General features: G+C 43.7%; 1 protein-coding gene across 14 annotated transcripts in view; it reads left to right on the forward strand.

The window, feature by feature from the left end:
- Positions 1–19,290, forward strand: part of CADM1 (cell adhesion molecule 1) — a 188,592-nt gene that overhangs the window by 151,645 nt on the left and 17,657 nt on the right. For 13 of the 14 annotated variants that reach the window (XM_085526016.1, XM_085526017.1, XM_085526015.1 and 10 more), the window contains exons 6-8: positions 2,838–2,937; positions 6,143–6,315; positions 9,788–9,859. In XM_085526016.1, coding sequence (XP_085382142.1) covers positions 2,838–2,937; positions 6,143–6,315; positions 9,788–9,859 — 345 coding nt within the window. The remainder of the gene's footprint in view (positions 1–2,837; positions 2,938–6,142; positions 6,316–9,787; positions 9,860–19,290) is intronic. The other variant, XM_015884142.3, reaches the window with a different exon arrangement.

Here is a 19,290-nt window from a genome sequence, read left to right on the forward strand (position 1 = left end):
GAGGCACACAATGCGTGTGTTGTAAAAGAAATCTCATCAAATGCAGAATGGTTTTGTAATAAGTTTTTCAAATTGGTTGCTGCTACAGCGTAACCTTTAGACTGCTGGTATTTAACCTTGTATATCACTCATAGGTTTTGAATGAATTTAGCTTAATAAAGGTGCCTTATTAAATTACTAGGGTTTGGGCTTGTGTTTTTTTTTAAGCCACTAGAAATAGGCATACTAGGAAATAGCTTGAGGTTGTTACATCTAATTGGCTGCCAATGTAGTGTATTGTGGCTCAGAATCACAGATGCAAGCATTTATTTGTATGTATTAATCCTGCATCGTGATGTTATGAAGTTCCACATTGAGGATTTCAGGCAATTTTGGTACATTTGGTAGTAAAAGTTCTGCTGTTGCCGGTGCCCTGGAGTGCTGTCTGAGATGGTCATTGCCCCACGTTGTACTACCACAGATGTCACTACTGGAACGTGGCCTTTTTTAATGGAGTGGTTAATAGGTGGCAAACCATTGGTACAGGTCTTGAAAACCATCACAAGATACTGGTGTTGGCTGCTAAATGTCATCTGAGCTGAGCTCAGGATCTGGCGTTTTACAGAGCTTTACTTAAGAGTCCATAATCTGAAGAAAAATAAGTACTGACTTGGTTTTAGCAGCAGAAGTAGAATTAAAGATTATTTATGTCCTTAAGAGAAAAGAGACACACAGTCTGTCCCAGATCCTTGGTCAAAGAAGGTGGAATTTTCCCTGTATACCACATGCCTAATTAAAATGTCAGTTCTCTGGAGTGACCGGCCATCTTTCAACATTCTGAAGTGCTTCCCATTTCCATAAGTGCCTTCTGTAATTACTTGCTTGTTGGTGAGTCCTGCTTAGAAGAGACATTCACTGTGATGACTCTATTGGGAGTGTTGTTGTCTTCACAAGTAAAACTGAGTTAATGAAGTCCAGGTTTATATGTGACATAGAATCACAGAGTGGTTTGGGTTGGAAGGGACCCCCAACACAGGGACATCCACAGCTCCAGCAGTGCTCAGAGCCCCATCCATCCTGACCTTGGCTGTGTGCAGGGATGGGGCATCACCACCTCTCTGGGCAACCTGTGCTGGTGCCTCACTGCCCTCAGTGCCAAACCTTCTTCCTTATCTCCAGTCTAGATCTCTCCTCCCCATCCCTACAGTATATTAATCCAAGAGGTATAGATTCACTTTGCTTCTTTCATTTGAGTAATGGAGACTGTGGGACTAGAAGCTAAAAGCTCTTGTAGTTTTGTAAGAGCCTGCTTAGTTTACAGTTCATTCTCAGTCAGCCTTCAGTGTATTCCTCTTGATTTCCATAAGTAATTGACAGCTGTTAAGCATCTCATTAGAAATAGGGATGTTTATCTCATTGGAGAGGCAGAAGAGGCGAGCTGCAGCAGATCTTACATGTGGCTTTCTCAGCTCAGGATGCCATGCAAGAAGGCCTCCATCCATGCAATATGTTCATTTGTAAACAGGGCTCAGGAGGTTTTCTCCTCTTTCATAGTATCATGACGATTGGGAAAGACCTCTGAGACAATCTCATCCAACCAGGCTTGTGCATTGGCCCTTAGTTATGTTAGCATCACCCATTGGGTGTCAGCTTGTGTTTAAGGCATCCTTCAGTCTCATGTTTCCAGTGGAGTTGGGACTTTGCACCTCATGTGGGACACACGTCCGTGACACCACAACCCATGTGCAGGCAATCCTTGATTCCATGGCTGCAGGAAGCATCTGTAATGGGATTTGTTCATAAAATGTTTGTGGTGCATCACCTCAGGAGAGGATTTACTGGTGTAGCTTATTTCATGACTGAAAATTAGGAGACTTTAAATTGGTCAAATCCTGACGTGCATTTTTTTTCCCTAATCTCCATTATTCCATAGGACGCACGTTAATGAGTTAAACACAGTTAATAAAATGCAGCAAGCTGATATTTTTGGTAGCAGCGAACTCTCAAAGGAATGAGAAATGTTTGAATTGTTTCAACTTTTATGCATACTGATGTAGTGGTTTTTTGCCTTCCTTTATTTCTTACAGTTGAGTGAACTCCTGAAAGATACACACGGCCTAATGGCATCTGTAGCATTGATAACATTGATAGCAGTTTAGCTACAGCTCAGATTGCGTTCTTAATCTGCTTTGCACTTATAGGAGGCAATGAATTTTTTTAATCACGGGCTCCGGCGTGTTGTGGTTGTTTTTGTGGCTTTTATTTCTCCTGCAGGGTTTTGCTGCAGCGTGTTTGAGCTGGCTGCCTCACTGTGAATGCTTTAATTCTCTGTGTTTATTTTAGCATTTAGAAGAGCTTCGTTTCGACTAACGAAAATCTTGGGTTGTTCAAACAAAAGCAGCAGTGGCTGCGATTCCTCTTTGTGTTTCTAACAAGCATCTCTTGTAAAGCCCCGATGTATTAATATGCGTGGACACAAGGTGTTGTCATACAGTAATATATGATACACGATAAAACATATCAATTCCGAGCACCGCTGATATCTCCTGTTTCACCTTAGCATGAAGGCAAATGAGTTCCTTTTAGCTTGAGTGAGTTCAGAGATAAACTCTGGTGCAGCAAAATGCCTTTCCTGGGGAATGGCGGTGCTCGAGTCGGTGCAGATCTCCTATCTGCTCACGTTCCCCAGTGCTAATCACTCCGTCTTGAAGCAAATAGCGAGTTCACGTTCTGATTAGACGAACGGCATAGAGGGGGCCAAGAGGAACGGTGGTGATGAGTGTCTTTTGGTGTTGGGTGCGTAGAAACGGGATTCTGTCTGACAAGGAAACTTATGAAATGATGTTTTTGTCATGCAGATAAGCCTCAAGTGCGGGTTTCTCAGAATTACCCAGTGCAAGGCCTCACGAGAGAAGGGGAGCCGCTCGAACTGACGTGTGCAGCTTATGGAAAACCACAGTAAGTTGGGAACTGCCCAAGGATGGACCAGGCCATGATGGAGCTGTGCCCCAAAAAACATGCGGGCATTTTCGGCCTCCTTTGCTATTGCAGAAACTGAATACACCATTCTCTGTTGCGAAGACGATGCAATAAAATGAAAGAGTGGAGAGATCCTTTCTGCACCAGAGATCGTACTGCCCATAATTCACAATATGGTTTGGGTTGGAAGGGACCCTCAGATGCTGCCCAGTGCCACTCCGTGCAGTGCACAGGGACACCCACAGCTCCAGCAGTGCTCAGAGCCCCATCCAGCCTGACCTTGGCTGTGTGCAGGGATGGGGCACCACCGCCTCTCTGGGCAACTTCTCCCACAGATCTAAATTAATTTAAATTAAGACATCAATTTTGATTTGCATTTATTCCTATATACATATATATAATATAAAAAAAGAGACTGAGGAATTCTTGTTGTTAGAGCTCCCAGGAGAGGAGCAAGCCCTCTGGTGCAGAAAGGACAGGCAGTAGCACAGGTACTGTGCAGCCGTACATCTCTTCCCCAGGGAATGGCGTAGGTGGCAATTGGTTGCAATTAATCTGCAAAAGCAAGGTCAGTGGCCTGTGTGTTGAATCCTAATAAGGTGCAAGTATGCAGAAGTATGAATGGCCCAAAGAATTGAGCACTTGTAAAGGTGGAATGGATCTGTAAGGTAAGGCAATCTGTCTTTCTGTTTGTATTGACTGTATGATAATGCTCGATTTTTGGTGACCTGTGTTGTTTCTATGAAATGCAAGTTTTATCCTTTCTCCTTCTGCCATGCCCTTGAGGCGTTCTTATATTGAGATAAGAGATTTATGCATCAGGAAATTCCTGACGAGGGAGGGTCCATTTTTTTCCACACTTCCATTGTTGTTCTAATTTTAATTTCGTTGACTTTTTTTGGTTGTTGTTTTCAATACTTCCTCTTCCACTTGGATTTATGGCTGTCAAGTATTTACTATCCTTTTTTATTTTCATCATGTCCATGAGATTTCTGCAAACATCCCTGAAATCTGTCAGCGTCTCCTTGGTAGCGTGCCCAGAACTGAAGAGTACTGCAGGTGTAGTCTAACTTGAAGTCATCCAGTTTGACAGTTCTGCTTCTGTGGGCAGGGACAGGGAAGGGCCTATGCAGCTCAGAAGCAAGAAGGCTTGTGATACTGTCATCCTCCACAGTAGTCTCCTACCTCACCTAGGTGATTTTGTTTATTCCTCCTTCCCTGTACATTAGAGGCTGGCACATCCCCTACTCCCTATTCAGAATCTGTCAAAGCCCCTTTGCATTTCTCCTCTCATGGGTAACAGCAGTTCCTCCCATTTGTTATCATCTGGGAATTTGATGAATAGGCTTCCTTACCTTTTTTCCTTTCAGGCTATGAATAAGGCATACACACATTAACTAAGACAGACACCTCTCCCAGGTGCTATGCCACTTAATGTTATGGTGATGCTAGTAATGCACTAGGAATTTACTTATTAAGTAATTTTTGCCCATGTCTCTCAGAGCAGAAGAAAATATACAGTAAAAAAATACTGTGTTTAGCTCTTTGCAGCAGTTTAGGATGAACAGAGATGTTTCTTCAGTTAAACAAAAAGCATTTCTCTGCAACATTTTGCATCACGAACGTTAGGCTAAGGGGGAAGATAAAGGAAAAACAAAGCCAGAAAGCAGAAATTTCTCTTTTGTTGTTGCCCAAGATGAGAGAATCGAAAAGAAAAACACGACAAAACTCAATGACACGAGCAGGAAGATGGTGAAACTGTCACTTTTAGGATATTTAGTTCTTGGAGAAGCAGGCTGCTGTGTAGCGCATACAGCGTGTGAAGCCCTGGGGCTCCCAAACTGCTAATAGCTCTTGGAAAACTGTAGCTAGAAGCATCAGAAATCTTTCCCTTAACACTGAGATAAAACTGCAAGCACAGCTCTCCTGGGAGCTGCTGTTGCACAGTCATGGGCATATTAGTGGTGTGCTCGGCATTAAGTGCCCATCCTGCGGCAGGTGGGTAGTGTAGAGCCATAGAAGGGCTTAGGTTGGAAGGGAACTTAAAGACCAGGGTTGCTACCCACTGAATCAGGCTGCCCAGAGCCTCACCCACCCTGGCCTTGAGTGCCTCCAGGGATGGAGAAGAACAAGGAAGAGCACACCTAGCCCTTGTCCAAAATCAGATATCAACCAAAGGGTTGTATTGACTGGAATGGCTGCTACATTCGAGTGGCTGGGAATGCTGAGAGCTGGAGAGCTTTGACTTCATTACAGCTGTTTGCCATAAGCTCGAGCTCTTTTGGAACCTTCAACAGCTCCCAGCAAAATATGACCTGCAGACTTTGCCTTTGGAAATGGGCAATCTGAAGGATGTGTTTATTGTTTAAACCTCCCCTTCTCCAGAGCTCAGTGTTTAGTCATTCTGAAAGCTTCTCTATATTTCTTGCTGGTATGGGCTGTCTCAGAGGAGTAGCTGATCTGTCCTTACTGCTGTTTAAAGATTTTCATAGTAATAATAATAATAATAATAACAATAACAACTCCCCAAGCCCTGCAGCGTTTGTTTTCCTTACTGGCTTTACCAGCTCTAACAAAACATGCTAATTTCATTCCCTAAATTATCCAAACGTGATGCTCAATTTTGGTTCCATTAAGTAAAAGGATGCAGTAAGCAGGCTGCCAATGGGAGAAGCAGAACTGGGGAGAGAAGAAAGGTGCTCCTGTTTGCTAGCAGCTAAAATGCTCTCACTGAGCAGCAGAGCCAAAATTGAAGTAAATGAGTCTATCACGTCTCTTTGTGGAGTGGTTCAAACTCAATGCAAATGTACTTGTTCTGTCACATGTCCAGATCTGCTCTCAGCACCCTATGGATGCACATGTAGTCCATAGGCCTCAAAGATTTCAGATGTACTGAATAAGCAATTGATTAACCACTAATGAACTTTCTTCCTGCTTGCATTAGTGTCTTCAGAAAATATAAGGTCTGGATACAGTTTCCTGTGGGGTTAATATAAGTTGAAATTGAGGAAGCCCGACAGCATCTGGGCTTGAGTAGTGCAAAGAAAAGAAAAAAAAGCATGTGTTATTTCTTTACAGTTTTTCTTGGTTTTGGGCTTTCTGTCTATGGATGAACTATTGAAGATGCCATCTTTACCATAGGAAAATAGTAATGTGCTTATTTCTTTTTCTCCCTCCTCTGTAGGCCTACGGACATGAGGTGGTTAAGAGTAGATGATGAGATGCCTCAACACGTTGTAGTGTCTGGTTCAAACCTTCTCATTAGTAACCTAAACAAAACAGATAATGGTACATACCGCTGTGAGGCTTCAAACGCGGTGGGGAAATCACATGCGGATTACATGCTGTTTGTATACGGTACGTGAGAAAAAACCACCGTTCTTCTAGACTCATTTACACGTAATTGCAACATGCTGCTCTCGGAAAGCTTTTAAAGAAGTTAACTCTTATTTTTTCTTTGCTTCCTGGAAGGATTACAGATAGCTTCCCAACACACCTACCTGATAACCGGGGTGGGCTAGGGGCTGGAAAAGCGTTTCTTTTGCTTCTGTGACTCTCGGTGTTGTGCATCAGGTGCAGAGCCATTCGCTTCCTATCTCTGGAGCTGTTGTTGGGGGCTCACCAAGGCACATGATGTCAGATGGAGCCCGAAACAAAGCTGGAACAGGGGCATGGAGAGAACTGGGAAGTTCTCTAGCCTGGCAGGACTTCTCTGATGATTCATTTCTCCTTTCTGTAGTACCTTTTTCAGTGTCTTCAGCAATGGTACAGGGTTGGGTTGTTTTTTTCACCCCCAGTCTTTTATTAGTGAGTTAAATGACTGAAGAGTCAGCCAGCATCCCCCGGTAATTGCAAACCAGTAAATAAACAGGAGGAATGAGGTGTCTTAAGCCTATCCGTGGCTGCTGAGCAGACACTAAAACATGTCTCAGCCTCTCTTTAAAGTGCTATTAGGTACCTACTTTAATTCCTCAGTTCCTCTACATTATTTTGCCATTGCTCTAAACCTTGTTGTACTCCTGTCACGAGGTGCTGCATATAATGGAGATTCAGAAGGCACTTGAAGAGTGATCGCTTACTTTAATTACCAAGAATTCCCCTGGGCTGCATATGTGAACCTTACCTGTTAGATTGGTTACTGAATGGCGGAGCTGAGCTTGTGCTGGGTATTGTCGGGTATTCGGATGGGACAGTAACGTGCTTTGGTTTGAAGCTCATTCTGTGCAATAGCTTCTGGAAGCTCTGCAGCCCAAATTCTCTTGTATTCCCTCTGATGCCATTAATTAGTGGGGAGCCTAACACCACCAGTGGCATGGGACCAGATTTAGGCCCAGTTTAAGAGACGTGCCCAGAGAATGAAACCTACATCAAACCTCATAGCTGTGTGCTGAAATTGGACTCCTGTACTCCTATACTGTAGCATGCAGGTAGTTTTCTGGTGTCTGTAGCTCTGAAAGACTCCAATGTGCAGTGCTTCCCCTGTCTGAAAGTTAAGTTCCCAAGAGGAATTTAAATCTTCCCAGGGGGTATTAACTTGTGGACTGCAGTTCAGGTATCCATCAGATGCTGTAGCATGTGGGAGGGCATCTCATGGTTTGTCAGGAGCTCACAGCCAAGTAATGGTTTTGCATCCCACCATGTCCTGTTCCTGCATGTTTGGCTTTGCTCCACTACGACTCAGCATAAAGAACAACTTCAGCCCTGAGTTTAGGTATGAGAAATCCAGAGCTGCTGTTGTAATGGAAGTGATTGGGCTGTGATCATCATCTGAAGCCCTCTGGAATAGAACTTTAAGGAAAACAAAAAGAAACCAGCATTGCTGTGTTGAGCCTGGAGAGGAGCTGCTGGTCTCCCTCCATGTGTCAGTGGAAAGTATGCACTTCTCCAGACTCTGCTGCATTTGGCACCTGGAAGACAGTGAATAATATATGGGCTATGGAGTCTGTATCCCTCTCTAGGTGTAGAGTGAAAGCCAGCAGGAAGATGTGCTCACTGCTTGCCCCCTGGGACTCAGTCCCCAGCTCCCATCCCCTTTGTGGGGGATGCACTCCAGGACAGGTAGGGCTGATTTAGTCTCCACACCAAAAGAGCACACCTACACTTCAATGGTATTAAGTGCAAACGATTGCCAGCAACAAAGGGCTTGCAAAAGAACTGCTGCTGATCCGTGCTTCGCACACCTTCCTCATGGTGTAAGGATATCTAATTGCACTGTCACACGTTCCTTTCATGCTTTTCCTCCCTGTGGGTAGCTGCATTTTCTAGAAGCTTCTGACACAATTAGCACACAGTCATTTTTTAGCATTTATTAAGGGAAAGCCTGCTGCACAGCATCGTCCCCAGTGCAGTTTGGGGGATGAGCTGGGTTCAGCCACCGGTGCTGGCTTGCTGGAAGGGCAGGGTCTTTCTCCCTTCAGTCCTATGGAGACGTGACAGCATCTTGGGCTTTGGAAGATGAGAAGGTTTTCCACATAAGCATGGGGATTGGGATACTTGGAATGTAGGAGCAGGACAAAATGGCTCTCAGCATAAATGACCGCTTTCTTTTAGCTGTCTCCACAGTGGAGCAAACTCCAAGGTAATGTCTCTTAACTTTCAGGAAGTTGTGCAGAATACAATAAAGGTACAGCACGTAATTAAAGTTCAGATGTATTAATTAGGGAATCTGAGAGCTTTCTTGGAGATAAAAGAGTAGCAGATGTGTTAGTGATGGAAAGCTGACGTGCTATAGAGAAAACCTAAAATCAAAAGCCTATGAAATGTTTCATGCTCTATTATTGCAGTATGAATCCGTAGTTCAAAGTCTTCCCAACTACTTAGCGCATTCAGTTTGATCATCTGGGCATTGATACATATTTTTTCCTTTTACATCTTCTCATATCTTCCTCCTCCTGCCCAATAGTTTTGATGAGGATGTGCCCACGTACGTAGTATAAATACTGGGAAGAGCGGCAGCGTTTGAGTCTGAGCAGGTCAAGTGTCTCTGAGAAGTGGTTATTAGTTACAAAGAGAAGCATCTCCGTATCTATGTTTCTCATTAACAGTGTGCTACGAGCCAAAACAAGAGCGTTAAAATAAAACTGTCAGAAGAAATGCTGACATTTCTGTGAAAAGATCTCGGTGAAATGGATATTCAGTAATGATGTTTTCATTTCTTTGTATTTATTACTATCTTTGAAATAGTTTTTAACATCCTGCTGACGTGTATTCATAGAGGAAGAATAGTGAAGTTAACAGCCCTGGGAAAAAAAAAAAGTGAGATATATTGGTGTGCTGTTGATATTTAGTCTGTTAAGCACAGCAGGGCCCCTCACACAAACCTCCCACCTGGATTTCAGATGTATATGTAGACAAACAACAAAGCACCACTGTGTCTTTCTTTGTACATGTAAACTGTTCTTTTTTTTTGTTGTTGTTGTTGTGGAAAGTGTGCAGTTTATTTTTCTTACAGCTTTCCCATTCCATTTTTCTCTCTCTCTCTCATTGACTAATTTATGCTGGGTTTTATTTGGTTTTTATTTCGTTGAGCGTTGTAAGAGGCAAAAAGGGGGAGAGTTTCTGGGCCAGGTTCTCCATCTGGACTGTCCACACTTTGCTCCCTTGATGTGGGCTGAGCAAGGGGTGACGTCCAGCTGCTGAGGATCTGGCCTTTAGTCTTTAAAGCCAGCTGGAAGTTCCCCATCTGGTTTTAGAGGAGGAAGGGCACCCAAGAGCCATGCTGCTTCTTAGCGTCCTTGTTTTTTCTCTGATCATTATTGATCGCTGTTGTGTTCTGCTTGTTTTTTCTTAATTTGCTTTTTTATTATTTTCCTTTTTATATTTTATCCAGATCCCCCCACAACTATCCCTCCTCCCACAACAACCACCACCACTACCACCACCATCCCTACCACCATCACAGGTATGGTACCTTCATAACCATTGGAAATGTCCTGAATGTTTATTGTCTTTTATGTATGTAAGCAGAGCTTGAAGCCTGGGGAAAAACAACAAACCAATCACTTGATTTTCATTCCTCTTTATTTTTTTTTTTTACCCTCAAATGCACCCACTGTGTGAATCCTAATCTGGCAGTTCAAGTTGGGGCATCTTTACTGCAGGTGTTTCTGAAGCATGAAAATCGCCATGTCAGAAAGAGCTTTCGATTCAGTTACTGGTGGCTCATACTGGGTACTTCCAAATGCAGGATGTCAAACAGCCTTAGATCTAGGTTTGTACCGGGAATCGTTTTTACCCTCAACCCCATCAGTACCAATTTCTGAGCACTTAATTACTTGGAAGCGTCAACTATGGTCTTGAGTGATTTAATTCACCTAGTGTGACTGGAGATGCTTTCTGTCATGCATCGGTGTTTCGTCTGTTTCTGTATTAAGCTGCGTACCTCACCCTCCCACAACAAAAACAAATCCCACCAGGCATTTTTTATTGAGTCAGAAAGTCTCTGTCGGAGCCTTTTTGAGGAGCTGCCTTTAAGAACGTTGAGTTTTTTGCCTGTCTGGTAAGAAAAGATGAACAAAACCAACCAACTGATCACCAGACCCCTCTATTTTACACACATCTGTCATACTCCTTCACTAAGCCTGTCTCTCTCCACCCATAACCAAAGCCCTTTCTTATTTTGCTGTATTCATTTGCATCGCCATTTTTGTTTTCCCCGATGTTTTCTATCTCAACTGCTGCTTTTGCTTTTGCTTTTTTATTTATTTGTTTCTTGAGGTAGAAGTGACAAACAGAAGGTGAGAATTTGGGTAGCAAATGACATAACGTTTATTGTTGCTGTAAACCCTCCCCTTTGTAAATACCTTCGCATTGATCTGCTTTGATGACTTTGACTCTTAAGGTCCTGTTCAGGGCATCTTGTGGCTTTTTTTTTTCCCTTCCTGAGCTTTTTACAACCAAATCAGGCTCCACTGTAGCACGGACAAGGAAGTTTTCCAATGTGCCTTAATACGCGCTTTCTGTGCGCTGTCTTTCATATGTCATTGTGTTGTCTGGACTTCGCCATATTCTGTCTTCCTCTTTCCAGGTGGTTATTAATAATCCCAAACTCCAGCACCCAGGTTCGGATGCTTGAGGACGCTTGAGTCACTTTGTTTCAGTTGTCTGTTTTTTAATATCTTTTAACCAATTTTCGTTTCAGAATAGGCTTCAAGCTTTATTATTTCAAAGTCTCCCTAAGAGCCCTTTGCAGAGAAAACTTGGTCCAGTGTGTGTCTCAGTGCAAACCAACCCGCATTCAGTTTTCTTTTGTTTTGCAGTAATTTGTACATTGTAGAAGGCTAAAAGGAAGAATCTGTCCTGATGCTTGATTGACCCCATTATGTTTACACGTCAGTGCCTGCTAACATTAACCATTGTCCTTTTCCCTGGAACTGAATTACAATCAGCCTGTCATTTCAGGGATCACCCGAGGACTGTAACAGTGCATGCCAACCTCACCTGCAGTTTCAAACTCTGTAGCAGTGGTTGTCAATGATAAACAGCAGCGTTGTTGCTTGGTCTTCTGTTACAGTCACTGCTGACTGCTTTGTAATGTGAGCAAACTCTGTTTTCTCTTTGAATAATTCTCACTCTTTCTTCTCTAGCCTGCTTCCCCATCTAATGTTTCTCATCCAGCATTCAAACCTTAGTCCTCCTAGCATAAACTGAGCTCGTGGTCCTTCTTTCAGACATGTGAGGATCACAGGATTTCCTCAGCCCTTGAGGAGCTACCAGCACGATGCTCCCCTGTGCTGTGGGGTGAGTTGTCACCATCTCACATCTCTCAGCCATCAGAAGACTTGGATATGTGCCTCCCTGGAGGCTGAAGCATCTCTAACCCCGTCGAGCTTAGCAGTGTGGGTTCTGGTTCCCAAAAGGAATTGGCTCCATGTTAACGATGGTCTTTAAAGAAGCTAAGGCCTTTGGATATGACATTTCCCAGCTGTTCCTCCTGGGTAACTTTCCATCAGAACAATTAACCCAAACCCTGCTCAGTCACTGCCCTTATGAGGTTGTTGTGCTGTAAGGAAGTGTGACTCAGTGGAGCAGCGATGCAGTGTGTGTTAGGGTTCGTTGGCGGGCAGTGCTTTGTTTCCTTTACAAACAGGACTGTGGAAGTGCTGTGGTGTCAGGAGCACAACTGCCCTGTGTCTTTATTTTCAATGCTGGAGGACGTACCGGTTTGCTGTCCTCCCATTTACAAAACCCAGATGGGTTTCCATTGCCTCTTTGATGCAATATACTGGTTTTAAGCTGCTGTTTGTGTCCCTGTCTATTGCAGGAGTGTTGGAGTAGATGACCTTCAGAGGTCCCTTCCAACTCAAAGGATTCTATGATTCTATGCTGAAGATACTGGAAATGTAATGAAAATGTAAAAGAGTCCACTGGTACCAGCAGTTCTTAACAAGAATCACAGAATCAGCAAAGTTGGAAAGGACCCCCAAGATCATCCAGTCCAACCATCCACCTCCCACCAATATTTCCCACTAATGGTGTCCTTTAGTACCACATCTACACGTTTCTTGAAGAAACTGATGAGAGAGATTTGTTTTCTTTCTGACATGGAACCTTCCTGACATGGATCTTCACGTCTTCTGCCCACATTGGTTGCTTTTTTTTCTCACAAAGAAGAGCTGAGGTTTGGCTTCGCTTCTTTGTGATTGAACGTGCATATGTATGTTTTCTGTATGTGTGTTAACCAAGTGGCATGTCTGTGTCTGCACCCCAGGAAAGCAGGTGATCCTGGTTAGACTCCTACCCCTTCATTAGTCCATAACCAGGCAGTAGGAAACCATGGGGATGTCCTTTTGTATTTCGACAGTGATTTTGCAGGTGAGAAAAAAGAAATCAGGTCAAATTAACATAGTCTGTAGAATTACATAGCGTAGCAGTGTTGAAACACTTTTTAAAACCTCGAGAGACAACTGGAAACTTAATTCCCATCATCACCAAAACGTCTGCTGTGGCATAATGGCTGTTAGCAGAGGGGAGTGTGTCTGGTTTCCACCTGCAGGCAATAGGTACAAGCAGCCTTCCAGCCAAGCTGGAAGCATTTCCTTGGGGTGAGGAGGATTTTCTGTTCTCCTTCACCATTTTCCCCTTCTTTCTGGTCTATTTCTGCCCTAGTCTTTGTCCCCTGGAACCACAGAGTACAAAGAGCTTTTTTGGTTTAATCAAATCAGAAACGAGGGAGGCAGGGGGTGGAAGAACAGAGGCCATTCTGCATCCAAAGCTCGTGTTTTTGGGTGAGCTGCCCGTAGAATGTCTTTGTGGAGTTATTCTTTTTGAGTTATTGGAGATAACCTGTTCTGGGTTCATTTTTCCCTTCTGAAGCTATCTAACAGAGCAATCTCAAAGGGACTGCATTTGCTACTCCGCATGCATGGTAAGTTACTCATTTTGAGCAGCTTCCAATGACAGGCATCTTTTGTACTTGCTTACATATAGTATTTCTAGTCGAGCTATGTTCAGACATGACAGGGAAATGCAATTCTGCCTCAAAGAGTTTATCTTTCAGTGATGATAGATGCTGCTCAGCAAATAGGAACCAGAGCAGCAGATACAGCGAATAGGAGAGGACAGGTAATGCAGTGTGTAGGTTGTGGTTTAATGTGGTTGTTATTCCCCAGCCCTGGGGTGCTGTGAGCTCCCTGCTGTGCTCAGAATCCCTCCCCAGCCCCCTGAGGTCCCTGTATAGAGGACAGGGTCCCTTTAGCAGCTGTTCCTGCTGGAGAAATCAAAATCCCATCTCAGTACTGCTATAAACTTGACCTACAAAGGCATTCTGAGCTGATAAAGTGGTTTTACAGCATGGAAGAGTTGGGGAAGATCACAGCTAAACTCTGCAAAACTAACTTCTTTTTTTCTAGGAGAAGGGAAAGCACAACAGTGGTGTAGTTTCCAAAACATCACGACCTTTAAAGCTTTTCCTCTGCCACTGTTGCTTTGCTTCAGTGTAGGTGCTTGAAAAGATTTCCTGTGTGACAGTTTGATCTTTTTAGTATATCCTCCAACTGCATTGATATTCTGACCATCCTTTGGTGTTTCAGCTGTTATCGCTGGCAGGCCCTTTTTTTTATCAGTTCAAATTGTCCTTGTGGCTTTGTTCATTAAGATGTACAATATGATACAGCAGAGCAAACCGCATAATTTGAATTACCCCTACAGTCGTTACTTGAAATGCTGGTATTGGACAGCTGTTGTTTCCTGGGAGATAAAGGTTCTTAATAATAGCCAAGCCCTCATCTTTGAGCAGAACGTCGAATGGAGTGCTTCAGCTTGCTATTTCCAGCCTTGTTTTGCTGCCTTCTGGACTTGCTTAGCACATATACTTTCGTACCCCAGGATCTACAGAATTATCTGTACGTATAATTTTGCATTTATCACATTGTCTACACATAGATCTTGCAGGTGTCTTGGCAGCTGTTTCAGTGGAGACCTGGGGGTACAACACACGTACCGTCACCACTGTTTCAAGCCTTGCACTGGGTGCTGCTAATGCTGCAAAACCCCGGCTTGTCCACCTTGCAACAGTGCCAAGCTGGCAGGTTTCACAATTATTACGTGCCCATAGTGCAGTTTAAAACCCTGTGTTAAAACAAAGACCCTTAGAATATACAGTAAGGGGCTGGATGAGCTCTCACTGAGGGGCCGTGCATTGCCCCATGGTTGTGAATAGGGGCAGAGGTTGCTTTGCCTCTGCTGGGCAATGGCTGTGGAGATGCCAGCTCTGGATGGGTGGGTGGGAAGAATGCAAGAAGTCATTCTTTGCTTGAATTACCTTGCAGTGGGTTGGTAGAAGGTGAAGAGGCAACGTGGGGATTACCGAAGTACCCACGGACTTCTCGGGCTTGGTACCTCATCAGGTATGGTTGCTTGTGTTGGTTCCTGGTGGAGGTGTTCTCACTGAGCTTTGGTTTGAAAACCTTTGTGTGGCTGCAGCAGCAATCTGCACACAGGCACTTGCAGGCCCCACTTGCTGGCCTTCCCCTGAGGTGTGGTTTTCCCTTACACTGCATTCAGGGATTAAAATAAGAACCAAACCATTGCAGAGCTTGATGGAAAGATGTGTAAAGGAGTAGACTGAGCTGCAGCACTAATTTAGGAGTATTTTTGTTCTTGTCACACACAGCTTCCATGCAGATTGTGATTATTTTTGTGAAACATCTGGTCTGCAAATCAAACTGTCTCTTGGGTGCGTTGCAACATGCCCATGCACAAATGCTTTCAGCACAAGCTGGAATTGCTTTACAGAGGCTCTTCGTATAGGATCATAACACAAAGTAGGTTTTCATCCATCCTTCAGAGGAGCATTGAAGACAGGAAGGATTGCTTTGGGTTTGCACACTGTAAGGGGGATTTGGGGCTTGCCACTTACTGTCCCACAGTGTAACTGAACTACAGTGTGGCTGTTAGCATCTAGCAGGGGTTGGAGATGATTGGAAATTCAGAAGCTTTGCATAGGTTTGTTTGTTTTTACTCGCCTTAAAGCTTGGAAATGAGGCAGGAATCTTGTGATACTGCTGTGAAAACAGGAATGTGGAGGAATCCATGCTCATCCTGGTTTCATTCACTCAGTGTTGAATAGGACAGAAAATCAGGAAGGATGAGCGCTCTGCAAGTGGGTGCTCAGACTGCATTTGGTTAAGGAACCAATTTAAAAAGCATTGCATTGAGTGGGTCTCTGCAATTATTAATGCCTCTTGAAGTTTTTTAATAAGGGTTCTTTATGAAAGGTGCTTTCTGCCTCTGCTTCGGGTAGGGGCTGTGATGCTCTTTGCAATAGCAGCGTGCTTTTAAGCTCCGGTGTGAGGCTGTAGCAGTACAGTTCGCTGGGAAGAAAGCAAATAAGCCTTCAAGTTTTGTGAATTCAATTTTGCTACCAGGGTTTTAATTTCCCTCGTTGTGTTGGAGGCTGTGGACTAATTACTGGGCTGGTTGAAAGGGCCCAGTCTGTCACACTCAGTGAACAGTTGTAAGTTGGAGAGAATCCATTTGAAAAAATGAGAAGGCATAACAGCGGAGCTCATAACTCAACTAAATGTTGCCCAGATGCCTTCATGAAGTAATTTTATGAGTGTGTGCATCTCTTATATGTGTGCACGCGGCTGCATAGCCCTTAACAAAGCAGTGAGTGCCTAAAAGTTGGGCCGTGCTTGAGTGTTCTTATTTGGCAGATGACGCCATCCGTATCACAGCACAATATATGTTACTGTCTTCATTCACTCAGGGTCTGGCCATGGTGAAATCTGTTCTTAGTGCCGATATGAAAAAGAGGGTCGCTATGAAGAGAAACACAGAGCTTTGCAGAGGCCCACAGTTCCTTTCTTGGGTTCCCTGTCTAATTAAGAATCAGTCCGTTAATGAGTTTCTGTACAGGCGGATTTCAAAGGACCGTTCTGTTGTTTTTACTCTTCATGCAGCAAATGTTGTTGGGTCTTCCTGGTAGAAATCAGGAAAAGAAGCCTTGTCTGTGTCATCTTTACCTTAATGTGAAAAGTGCCTAAGTGGATGGAGCCTCTGTCTCTCTGCTTTTCTTCATCCTCTCTGATTTGCTTTCCCACATCTTGTAAAGCAACCCCCCGTGCAGCACCAGCTCATTTGAAATGATAAGCATCACCTTTGTGCAGCCGTGTGCGTGCAGTTCACTCTTGTCACTCAGGGCTGGCTTCGCTAAGCCTCAGCCAAGTCAGAAATGCACCACGTATGTTCTTGTCACTCCATGTGAGGGGAGATGGTTTTTCATCCATGGTCTGGGGCAGAAGTCTGATCTGCAGAGGTCTGTATGTCTGGTCTGGCATATAAAGATGGCTGTTCTTGAAAATGAAGGAACAGTAAATGGCACGTAACCATTGTGAATATGAAAAAGCTGGTCTCAAGTCTAGCCTATCTGTCTTAAAATTCAGGGCTGCCTTAGCAGCAGCACTGCGGGGTCTGGAATGTTCCTTCTCACATAAGGCAGAGCAGCGGTGGAGCTTGGCGTGTGCACAGATTGGCGTGTATTCATTAATTTCCTACCAAAGCAACAATGACAGTTTTTCTCTCCTTTGCAATGTAACCCCTGTAGTAGTGTGTGTGTGTTGGGGGGTATTCCTTTGCTTTGTTTTAACATGAGATTATTCCTCTTTGGAGCACTGTGTGTGCGCAGTCCTTCTCAAGGAAGACTCTGGGATTGAAATGGACTTCAGACAACTCCATGCTAAACTTTTATCTGGTCTGTGTTCCCTATTGCAATCATCCAAACCATTTGCTAATCATAACTTTGTCATTCCAGCTGCAGCCAACATCTTGTTTGACTTGGATATTTGTTCGCACTTACAACTGCTTGAGAACTTTATTTTTTGTAACCTGTTGGTCTCTGTCCCCAGATGGGGAAGCGAGATGCACTGTCCAGTTTGCACTCTTTCTTGACTAATATCTCTTCCAGCACGTGAACACAAGTTTGCTTTCAGCAGATTTTCTATTAAGTGTAAAAACTGACGTAACCTTTTTGTTTCAGGAAGACAGTAAATTGAGACTATTTATAGATGCCAAGATGCTATCTAAGGAATTAATACACAGTTTTACAATCCTTTCTAAACGCAACTTCCCCCTTCACCTTCACCACCATTTTCCCCTTCACCATTTGCTTGGTTAAAATGAGGCATTATTTGGGGATTGCGACTTGAAAGCAAGGAAGAATCCCACTCTTGTTCTCATCTGTGCTTTGGAAGGCTTCCCTTGCAGCCTCCACCAGAGTTCCCAGCAGGAGAACAAGTGCTAGCATATTTAAGTGTGTGTTAGATTTGATTGCCAAGATGAGAACAGCCTATGTTGGCAGTGGAAACAGGCTAATGACAGCTTGATAATCTGTTATGCAAATCTTGGTGTAGTTTGTTAAATTGTGCAGGGTTTATTTGTTTTGCTTTGATAATTAAAGCACGTAGACCTTGTATCTGTGAGCATTGTGTATACCTTGTATAATTCTTGTCCTCATTGGTGCTTCAGGAAACCAGACTAGGGCTGTCCTCAGCTAAATTAAAAAAGAAATGAGTCCTCATTTTTCCACTGCTGCTTCTGAATGTGCAGGAAGGCTGCCCTTCCCAGGGTTCTCCAGACAGCATGTTAATTAGGGGAAATGCCGATGTGAATTGTCCATTGTTGGTACAAAACTGAAGTTCCAGGCAAGTTCACGGAAATACATGTGGGTAGAGTGCTTCTCTACGTGATTTTATTCATTTAAACGTTGCCTGCATCAAACCAAGTGGAGTCCTGTGAAGCCCCATCTTTGCTGTGGGTGACCACGTCTGGGTTTTACTTTTGGCTTGGGAGCATTGGTAGGTATTTGATAAGTGTGCTGAAGAATTGTCCCTTTAAAGCATGCAGCCAATGGGTGCATCTGTGTGCATTCCATCAAGGAAGAGGAGAAAGTGTAAGACTAGATGAACATTGAATTTACCAATAACTAAATAAGCCAGGACTCCAGATAATGACTGAAATGTGATTTAGACCCGGTGGTATCTGAAATAACAAAGGGCACTGTCAGGGTGGAGTTCTCTAGAAAAACCTGTGAATTTGGGTCAGTCTCTAAAATTGCACATTTCAAACACCTTTGAAGGGATGAAACCCAGTTGGCAAGGCAGCTCCAAGCCATTTCCCATGACTTGCAGTGTCAGTTTAGTAACGTGAGCTTCAGACTGACAACCACCAAAAAGCTTAAATATATTATAGCATAACAATCTGTTAACCACAGATAAAAATGATCGTTGCAGGTTGTGACCCAGTAAAAGTAAACTCCAGATAAATCAGGATGTGTTTCAAAGTATGGGAATAGGAACTATCTACCTGTATTTCCCTATCCTGGCTCAACATGCTTTGCACTGAAAAGATGGTGCATCTGATCAGTGTAGCCAATGCACGTGCAGTGTGCTGTGAGATTCTTTTTGTTTTCCAGCTGTAAATACGGCCTCAACTCAGGGATTTTAGGATGCTTGGGAGTGCCCTGCATTGGGTGGAGGAGGAGGAGGAGAAACTGAAACATTCCTTGCTTCCACAAGGTGATGGGTGCCCAGACTTGGAGGCTGGAGGAGGGGTTTTGCTGCAGGCAACATTTGAATGCGTATTATCTGTATTCCAAGTGTTAACTCTTTGTGCTGCTCCTGAGCTTCTGTTTTGATACTTAACAACAGAAGAGTTGGTGTTGGTGTTCTCCCCATCTCATGTTCCCCTGACTTTGCAACCACCAGTAATTGTTCTGGCAAGGTCCTGGAAAAAAAAGAAATATATATGTAAGACAAATTTACTGTTTTCCTCAGGCTCATAGCTTTTGAACTCGAGGCATGTCTTCTAAACAGTGCAACTCACTTCAAATGC

The sequence above is a fragment of the Coturnix japonica genome, chromosome 34, assembly GCF_054131305.1.
Source record: "Coturnix japonica strain WE chromosome 34, WE-NBRP24, whole genome shotgun sequence".
Lineage (NCBI taxonomy): Eukaryota > Metazoa > Chordata > Aves > Galliformes > Phasianidae > Coturnix > Coturnix japonica.